This window comes from Priapulus caudatus, unplaced genomic scaffold, assembly GCF_000485595.1.
Source record: "Priapulus caudatus unplaced genomic scaffold, Priapulus_caudatus-5.0.1 Scaffold110, whole genome shotgun sequence".
NCBI lineage: Eukaryota > Metazoa > Priapulida > Priapulimorpha > Priapulimorphida > Priapulidae > Priapulus > Priapulus caudatus.
Window position 1 is genome coordinate 543,636 of NW_014577171.1, and position 10,060 is coordinate 553,695.

Genomic DNA, 10,060 nt, shown 5'->3' on the forward strand with positions numbered 1-10,060 from the left:
GTGAAGATACAGGGCTACATGCTGGTGTCGTTCCCCGCCCGCTGTGCTTCCCTTACATAGCACTGATGTACGTTGTCGTGTTACAGGTGTAAGGTGAAGATACAGGGCTACATGCTGGTGTCGTTCCCCGCCGGCATCGTTCAGGTGCTCGCAAACAACCCCAACCTGACGCCGCTCAGCTTCCGACTGCGGGAGAGCAGCCGGATAGAGGGAATCGTGCTCAACCGACAGCTTGTGAGCGTGTGAGTGCTGCGCCCTGCGTCTGCTCATCTCTCTCAGTAGTATCTCTAACCAATAGCGCATGGCACTATAGTAAAGCTTGTGAGCGTGTGAGTGCTGCGCCCTGCGTCTGCTCATCTCTCTCAGTAGTATCTCTAACCAATAGCGCATGGCACTATAGTAAAGCTTGTGAGAGTGTGAGTGCTGCGTCCTGCGTCCGCTCGTCTCTCTCAGTAGTATCTCTAACCAATAGCGCATGGCACTATAGTAAAGCTTGTGAGCGTGTGAGTGCTGCGCCCTGCGTCCGCTCATCTCTCTCAGTAGTATCTCTAACCAATAGCGCATCGCACTATAGTAAAGCTTGTGAGCGTGTGAGTGCTGCGCCCTGCGTCCGCTGCCGCTCGTCTCTCATCAGTAGTATGCTCTAACCATAGCGCATCGGCACTCATAGTACAGCTTGTGAGCGTGTGAGTGCTGGCGCCCTTGCGTCGCCGCTCTCTGCTCATCCAGTAGTATCCTCTAACCCAAAGCGGGCATCGCACTATAGTAAAGCTTGTTGAGCGTGTGAGTGCGTGCGCCCTGCGTGACCGCTCATCTCTCTGCATAGATCTCTAACCAAGTAGTCGCATTCGCAACTATAGTAAAGCTTGTGGAGGCGTGTGAGTGCTGCGGGCCCTGCGGTCGCGTTCGTCGCTCTCAGTAGTATCTCTAACCAATAGCGCATCGCACAATAGGCATGCTGTGTGAGCGTGTGAGTGCTGCGGCCCTGCGTCGCTCGTCTGCTCATCCGTATTATCTCTAACGAAAATAGCGCATCGCACTATAGTACAGCTTGTGAGCGTGTGAGTGCTGCGCCCTGCGTCCGCTCGTCTCTCTCAGTAGTATCTCTAACCAATAGCGCATGTCTCTAACCAATAGCGCATCGCACTATAGTACAGCTTGTGAGCGTGTGAGTGCTGCGCCCTGCGTCCGCTCGTCTCTCTCAGTAGTATCTCTAACCAATAGCGCATCGCACTATAGTACAGCTTGTGAGCGTGTGAGTGCTGCGCCCTGCGTCTGCTCGTCTCTCTCAGTAGTATCTCTAACCAATAGCGCATCGCACTATAGTAAAGCTTGTGAGCGTGTGAGTGCTGCGCCCTGCATCCGCTCGTCTCTCTCAGTAGTATCTCTAACCAATAGCGCATCGCACTATAGTACAGCTTGTGAGCGTGTGAGTGCTGCGCCCTGCGTCTGCTCGTCTCTCTCAGTAGTATCTCTAACCAATAGCGCATCACACTATAGTAAAGCTTGTGAGCGTGTGAGTGCTGCGCCCTGCGTTTGCTTGTCTCTCTCAGTAGTAGCGCGTCGTACCATATTAAAACTTAGGCTCTCACCAATAGCAAGTACCATAGTAAAACTGAGCACGTCACGCCGCGAAGTTTGCGTTCTGTTATCGACGTGCTGCATGTAACGCGTCGCGTTTACAGTAAGACGAAAAAGGGTGGAGAAATAATGAGAGACACTAACAAACACGTCACATCAGGCACTCTTGTGCATTTCTTCTTTGTGAGGTTGCTTCTGATTGCAAGCAGTTCTATTGTATTGCATTGTATCACATTGTAGGTTTGGTTTGGATTATCGTATTGTATTATATCGTATCATATCACACCATATTGCATTGTATTTTGTCGTATTATCATATTGGTTTGGTTTGGAGTACTGTATTGTATTGTATCAGCGTTTCGTTGACGCTCCGTTGTTTTACAGCGACGCGGAGAAGAGCGCGGAGGAGGGGCCGGTCTACGCGTTTGACATGGCCACGCTGCGGGACCACCTGAAGCGGCAGGCAGAGAGCAGCCCGTCAGCTTCCTTCTTCAACGTCGACATAATGAAATACCAGGTTCGTGTGGAGCTGTGTAGGTGGCGCTGCGAGCGGAGCTGTGTAGGTGGCGCTGCGAGCGGAGCTGGGTAGGTGGCGCTGCGAGCGGAGCTGGGTAGGTGGCGCTGCGAGCGGAGCTGTGTAGGTGGCGCTGCGAGCGGAGCTGGGTAGGTGGCGCTGCGAGCGGAGCTGCTGTAGGTGGCGCTGCGAGCAGAGCTGTGTAGGTGGCGCTGCGAGCATTGCTGGGTAGGTGGCGCTGCGAACAGAACTGTGTAGATGGCCCTGAGAGCACATCTGCGTAGGTGGTGCCATAAGCTGAGCGCAACCACAGTCTGTTTGAGTGTCGGGTCCTTGCTCAGGACAGCGTGACTGGTTCGTATGGACGTGGTTCTGGTCATTGGATGTTTGTTGTAGCGATGGGAGAATGCAGACGAGGTATTACAAGCATGTGAGGCCCGACAGGTTTTTGTTTTGTGTGTCGTGTGTTGTTTGTATGCAGGTTTCTTAGAGGTACATACATACGAGTTAGTCACGTACCCTATGCATTCTCTCAACATTTAATTGATGTGGTCGATGTGCTGTCGATTTAAGTGACTACTACACAATCTAATAAATGTGTTTCTGAGTGCAATCGGCTTCCATACGAGAACCAAGTAATTCTAGAACGCTAAACATGCAGCACGGTCGCCACGCATGTTGCACGTGGCCCTCTGGCGAGTAACGACGGTACTAATTGCCTCGGCAGGTGAAAGCGGAGAGCGGCGCCGGCAGCTGCCCGCTGCACCTGCGCTCGCACTGGCGTTGCGACGACGACACGACGAGCCTGCGTGTAGACTACCGCTACCACCAGGCGGGCGCGCACGGATGCACGCTGACGCAAATCGCGTGCGTCGTGACGGTCGACGGCGGTGTGACGAGCCTGCAGGCGATCCCGCAGGCCGCATGGTAGGTCCGCGCGCGTACCGGGGGCGGGGTACGGGTGGGAGAGAGGTGTGGTGAGCATGCAGGCCACGTGGTAGGTCCGCGCACGCACCGGGGGCTGGGTACGGGTGGGAGAGAGGTGTGGTGAGCATGCAGGCCACGTGGTAGGTCCACGCGCATACCGGGGGCGGGGTACGGGTGGGAGAGAGGTGTGGTGAGCATGCAGGCCACGTGGTAGGTCCGCGCGCGTACCGGGGGCGGGGTACGGGTGGGAGAGAGGTGTGGTGAGCATGCAGGCCATCCCGCAGGCCACGTGGTAGGTCCACGCGCATACTAGAGGTGTAACGATACACTAGGGTCACGATACGATACGTATCTCGATACATCGACTGAAAGAAAGATATTGAAGTGCATACTATGATAAATTTGTCATACAAAAAAACAATCAGTTACTATAAATATATTTCTATAGCTGAAACACACTGAGACGTTAGCAGTGTGCTCTAGACTGACCTGTAATCGACAGCTTTACTCACATGCGCACCATACACAGTGCTACAGTAAGTGCGCAGTAACGACACACACCATTCAGTCAGCAGTCATGATTGTTTTGCGATAACAATTGCGGAGAGGGGTGTGGTGATCCCGCAGGCCACATGGTAGGTCCGCGCGGGTACCTGGGGCAGGCTACAGGTGAAGATAGGTATGGTGCAGCTGCCGCAGACTTCTGATCTGCCTCGCGCTCTCTCTCTCTCTCTCTCTCTCTCTCTCTCTCTCCGCCACAGAGTTATAATCCGCTCTCTCTCTCTCTCTCTGGCAGTTATAATCCGCCTCTCTCTCTCCTCTGCTCTCTCTCTCTCTCTCTCTCTCTCTCTCTCTCCTCTCTCTCTCTCTCTCTCTCTCTCTCTCTCTCTCTCTCTCCTCTCTCTCTCTCGCTCTCTCTCTCTCCTCGCTCCTCTCTCTCTCTCTCTCTCTCTTCTCTCCCCACTCAGAGTTATAATCGCTCACTCTCTCTCTCTTTCTCGCCTCTCGTTCTCTCTCTCTCTCTTTTCTCTCTCTCGTCTCTCTCTCTCTCTTTCTACTCTCTCTCTCTCTCTTCGCACAGAGCTTATAAATCCGCTCATCTCTTCTCTCTCTCTCTCTCTCTCTTTCTCTCTCTCTCTCTCTCTTCGCCACAGAGTTCTAATCCTCTCTTTCTCTCTTTCCGCGGCAGGGCCTCCGACACGCAGCGCGTTACGTGGAAGCTCGCCACGCTCAACCAGCACAGCGAGAGCAGCAGCGGCGCCAGCGGCGGCGGCGCGCTGCGCGCCAAGTTCGCGCTCAACAACGGCCCGTCGACGCCGAGCACCCTCGCTGCGCAGTTCGTCGCTGAGGGACGCACGCTGTCGGGCGCGGACGCGGAGCTGGTCGGCCCCGGGTACCGGCTGTCGCTCGTCAAGCGTCGCTACGCCGCCGGCAAGTACTACTGTGATGCCGACGTCGAGGCCAAGTACTCGTAGGTGGCGGCACCGGTCGCTGTTCCCCCCGTCGGACGTCGTCGGTTGCCGTCGGAGGTTATGCGCGTGCCGTCTGTTATCCCTTCTCCGCGCTCGTTCCTTTTCCTTTCGGCGGGTGCCCCCGTCGTCTCCCCGAGATGTCGGGTCGTTCGTCGGTCGAGGTGTGATGCTCGTAAGCGGCGTCCCCTTTCTCCCGATCCTTCCTCGCTCGCTCATTTCCCTTCCACCAGGGATCTCGTGTCGTGTGTTGATCCTTGTGAATTCTCCAGGTCGCGGCGCCTGCGAGGGAGCGTGGTTGTCGTGTGCGAGAGTGGCGGCACATAGATGGCAGCACGTGCGGCGAAAGGGTTTGATAGCATAATGTGAAAATGTCCGAGAGCTGCCGTGAAGTCTGCTGAACGATGGCGGTGCTGCAACGACCATGCCGCTGGCCAGGCACTTCCCCCACGCAGACGTTACATCCCTTTCTTCTTGTGGAAAGTACTGTCATGCTATTGCAGCATGCATCCGTTGCTGGACGTCGCACCCCCCCCGCCCCGCCCGAGAAATTGCCAAATTGTTGTTACACGGAGCGTGCTGTAAGTAGCTTTTCTACAGCAGGTGCAGGTGACCTGTGCTACGTACCCGTCACGTTTCCCTGCCTTGCGCGCCTTCCGTCGAAGCGTCTGTCGGCTGTGAATACGCCCTGCTGCGACTTGCGAGCGATAACAACCAGGACGTCGCTGCTGCATGCTGCCACGACTGATAGCTGAAACCACCTCTCCTCCAACCTATCAATGAATGCTGTTCCTGTGGTGGGAATCTAGTGAGGGTTTAGTGGCGTAGGTCTCGCAGAAAAATTCTACGGTCGTTAGGTCGTTCGACGAATGTCGGCCTGTAAGTGTTTCGGAAACCTAGGTTGCAATGGAAACCTAGGTTGCAATGGAAACCTAGGCTGCAATGGAAACCTAGGTTGCAATGGAAACCTAGGCTGCAATGGAAACCTAGGTTGCAGTGGAAACCTAGTGTAGTAATCGCTGAGATCCGACCATGGCTGCTGCGGTCAGTGGTTGCGCCACTAGCAATTTTCTATCGACCTCACGCGCGTGTTATCATTGCTCCCGTTCCTATGCGCCCTAGCTACACGTATACTAACAACACAGCCCAGTTGACTTGTACGATTATGTATTGCAGTTGCTGTTGGTAATGGTGGCACTGAACCAACGTTGGATTTCTTGCTCTAAAGTGGGAATCTAGGCGAGAGGTGTGTGTAGCTTCCATCTTGTGACGCGTATAGTGCGAAATCACAAGGCGCATGTTAGAAACACAGAATGCTGCTACGCCACGAGTCCCCCTCCTCTCCCTGTTGTTTGTGAGCGATGAGATTTGCATTACGCGGAGTTTAGGATATGCGAACGTCCGTGAAGTTTTTACGTGTTATTTCTACGTACGTACATCATGGCAAGCAAGCTCTGACGTCTTTCAATGAGAACCGGATGGTTATGGAGTGGAGTGGTATGCGGTACGAACATTTCCGTCGTTGATCCACGAACCCATGTTTAATAATAGTACCTATGTATGTACATATGTTTATATATACCGGTACTGTCATAAGCGCATTCATGCTATGTATGTACATATGTTTATGTATATTGGTACTCACATATCTCATGCTATGCGGGGTAGGAGGTTAGCGAATGCATAAAACCTTGGATGCTGGGGAGGGGGGGGGGCAGTGGTGCGTAGAACGAGGGTGGCTAGAACCGAGTCGGTGGTGGCTGTCAAACTCGCAGTTACTCGCAGCTCGAGTTCGTGGTGGCTGCATCGGCTCTATATCAAAGCAGACAATAGCGTGGCGCTTGTCTCCCGTGGAAACGGGAGGGAGGATGATAGACATCCGATTGCCATTAATCGCGTCGTTGCTTCAATGAAACCCATGCGTCCCTGATTTCTGGCTCACATTAGGTAAGAGGCGAGTGGTCCCGTTATAAGGACCGCCGTCCGAAGTAGGTCGTTATTATAACCCTTTTGGGTCCGTAGGCAAGAGCGATTGAGTCGTTCCTATTAAAATTTGAGATATTCGCTTGCGTATCGATTTAGATTGCAGTTTATGGTTAAGTGTATTTTGGCGCTTGGACGTGGGTCATGATAGAGCAAACGTAAACGGGGTAGAAGTGACGTTGATCGATTAGCTGGTTCTGGTAACCCGTAATGTAAATCATAGACTGCTTCCTAATATTTTTACCTATCTTCTTATACGGTTTATAATTGCCCTGCTCACTCGATGTGTCACGTGTAAGAAGGGATTTGTTCGTAACTAATAATCTGTATATTGCTGTCATTGTGAGTGTGCTGTGTAGAAGACTTTGTAATGGCTGGAGATGTTTAGTGTTAGTAGTACGCAGCAGGCAATCTGAACTGTAGGGAAATGGCGATGGCACGTGCAGAACTATGGTATCGAGTATCAGTGTTCCATGTGTTGCTCTGCATTCGTGTCCGGTTCAGAGTCGACCCTTTCACAAACCGATTGTTATGCATAGTGGGATCTTATTTTGGCCCTTGTTTTGCGAGTGCTTAACGGTCTATCGCCTAGCTGAAGTGGCCACATTCTCTGGCGTTACTCCTTCAGTGACGTCATCTGCTCGGCAGGGTGGCGGCCCACGGCTATGGTTGGCCATCGTACTCAGAAATAATTATTTTTACCGCTGTAGAAATAATTTAACCACGGTAAAATTATAGCCGTTTTTACTCAATCGTAGGCCTTGTTACGCATACTTTAATTGCGGTTAAATCATGTGTAACAAGACCTCTGATTGGGTAAAAACGGCTCCAATTTTACAGTGGTTAAATTATTTCTACCGCGGTAAAAAATAATTATTTCTGAGTACGATGGCCAACCACACACGGCTGTATTCGAATATAGAAATAGTATGATGCCGACACAACTCGATTGTGAATAGACTACAGGCCTCAGCTCTTTGATATTAGGCGCTAATCGAACGCCTGTCCATTTCAAGTCGGGATTTGTTCAAAACGAGCTTCTGTAAAGCGGTGTGAGGTTTTAGTGTATATGGTAGCACGTTATGTGCTAGTCGAGTATCGTATAGACACAGGATAATTGATCTTTGTAGTCACTGGTCAAGCGGACTGACTCCGACCGAGTAAAGTCAAAATGAAATAAACCTGGTATTTAATGAACAAAACCCCCCAAAAGCATAAGATAAATGAGGTGTTGTTGTTGTTGTTGTTGTGTGTGGATGTATGGGGAAGTGCGTGTTGTCGCGTGCGTGCGCGTCTGTGTGTATGTGTGTTCCGATGTGTGTGTGTGTGTGTGTGTGTGTGTGCGTGTGCGTGTGCGTGTGCGTGTGCGTGTGCGTGCGCGCGCGCGCGCGTGTGCGTGTGCGTGTGTTTGCGTTTACATTCGAGAATGTGCGTGCGTGTGTGTGTGTTCGCTCACGACTCGTACGTTTGTTTGCATGTGTGTTCGTTTGTTTGAGCGAGTGAGTGGGTGTCGGTATGAAATCAAGTAAGAAACGCAGCAAACATAAGTTAAATGCTGCTTTGAGTGCTGCTTTGTGTATATTACATCTAACAACATGTAGTATTTCTATATCTGTTTACCAATACATTTTACAGATTATTTCTAGTAATATGTATATCCTAACATATTGATCTGTGATTTTGCTGTAAAACATTCTATAAACATCATTCGTATGAAATAAACGTTTTATTGCAACCCTTGTCATAGAAGATATATTGTATTGTACATTGTACATACATCTATAGGTTGTATTGTGTTTTTGGCTTTGTGACTTTTTGAGCTTTCAGTGAACTTATGCTTGACGGGCACGAAAAAATTACATAAAAACATTCAGCTTCTTGGTGGTAATTCGTCGTAATCGTTTTGGATACGTGCACATTATATGCTGTAATATATCCAAAAACACGCATTATTTTGTTGTTGGGGTAGACATGAAAATTATCTATGGCAGCCTCTCAATGTTCTATCACGTCCTTTATTATTTCGTATTTATTTTTTATTACGTCATATTACGACTATAATGTGGGGCGCAAATACGAGATGGATCCTTTAAAATACACGGATTTCCAAAAATAATTTAAATGAGCGCACGCACACGTGAAAACATACACGTTCTGGCATTTAGTCTTCGATATAAAGAGAACTTATTTTAAAAGTCGGTTACCAATATAGTTGCACTTATTTTCAAGAATTGACAACGTGGTCATTAAATGTGCTTTAGGCATATGGCTTTACCGCACCGCTAAACATGCCAAACTCATTCCTTTTCATTTTATTTTCTTAAATAATTTCTTTTCAATCTGTTATTGCATCTCAATTTCTTAGCCATTCGTTTTCTATTTCATTAATTTCATTTTTTAAATTTTCGTTTGCATTTTATGGAAGCACTTATTTAGATTAAGAAGGATGTTGTACGTTTACACGCATGCATACGTACGCAACGTATAAGTTGAGGTTTTTATACACTTTGCAAAATGCCATTGTATATATAGATATATATATATTTCAATATAATGAAATAAAATACGCATTTATTCTATTGCGAAACTTAGGTTGACTGATTACTAAATGTACGCACACAATCGCATTTATCACTAACTCTATATATAAGTTAACTCTATAATATATATAATCAGGAGTGAACAATAATAGATCTATTATCTATCTATAGAATCTATTATTATTCACTCCTGATATGAGTTATCAATGCTCAGGGGAGATATAGTGATCCACTAGGGGCACTACCATCCAGCCGCATTAGGAAATCCATCGTAATCCATCCTATGTTATGATGAAACCCGTATAATTTTGACGGGTGTCTATATTCAAGCCGGTACAGGAGATTACGGTACGCATATATTTGCTAATATATTGACTAATCGTGCGTCAAACTCAATATTCACAGAGAGTATAGCTAAGACATGTGTCTATAGGCATCTAGAATTTTAGAAATTTAATCATCTGTAATTCACTTACGCGCGCATATATTTGGCATTTGCTAATATATTGACTAATCGTGCGTCAATAAACTCAATATGCACATATTCAAGCCGGTACGGGAGATCATTTGCATAATATATTCTAGATACCTATAGACACATGTCTTAGCTATACTCTCTGTGAATATTGAGTTTATTGACGCACGATTAGTCCATATATTAACAAATATATGCGTACCGTAATCTCCCGTACCGGCTTGAATATAGACACCCCCGTTGCTATGTGGTTGCTATCCCTCGGGCGTGGAGGGACAGTCACGTGATAACGTCTTATGACGTCACGCTACGTGGCAGCACTAGTGGTGATGTTCATGCGTTATGCTAGCCGCACACTATCCGACCCGAGCGCGAACGGGAAGCTTACGATTGGATCGGGAGGCTTAAGTTTGGCTCGGGAGGCTTAAGTTTGGCTCAGGAGGTCATTTTGGCCCGATTCGAATTTTGAATCGGGAGCGGATAGTGTGCGAGGGCTTACGACGCAACTCGGATAGTGTGCGTGGCCATCCGACCCGATCAGCGATCTCTCTGTGACTCTCACCCCCCCTCT

General features: G+C 49.1%; 1 protein-coding gene across 6 annotated transcripts in view; it reads left to right on the top strand.

Annotated features, from left to right (window-relative positions):
* LOC106805349 (F-BAR domain only protein 1-like) overlaps positions 1 to 7,775 on the top strand; it is a 33,158-nt gene extending 25,383 nt beyond the window's left edge. For all 6 annotated transcript variants that reach the window (XM_014806902.1, XM_014806903.1, XM_014806904.1 and 3 more), the window contains 4 exons: positions 87 to 242; positions 1,966 to 2,098; positions 2,823 to 3,022; positions 4,212 to 7,775. In XM_014806902.1, coding sequence (XP_014662388.1) covers positions 87 to 242; positions 1,966 to 2,098; positions 2,823 to 3,022; positions 4,212 to 4,497 — 775 coding nt within the window. In that variant the 3' untranslated portion in view covers positions 4,498 to 7,775. The remainder of the gene's footprint in view (positions 1 to 86; positions 243 to 1,965; positions 2,099 to 2,822; positions 3,023 to 4,211) is intronic.
* Positions 7,776 to 10,060: the final 2,285 nt, after the last annotated feature.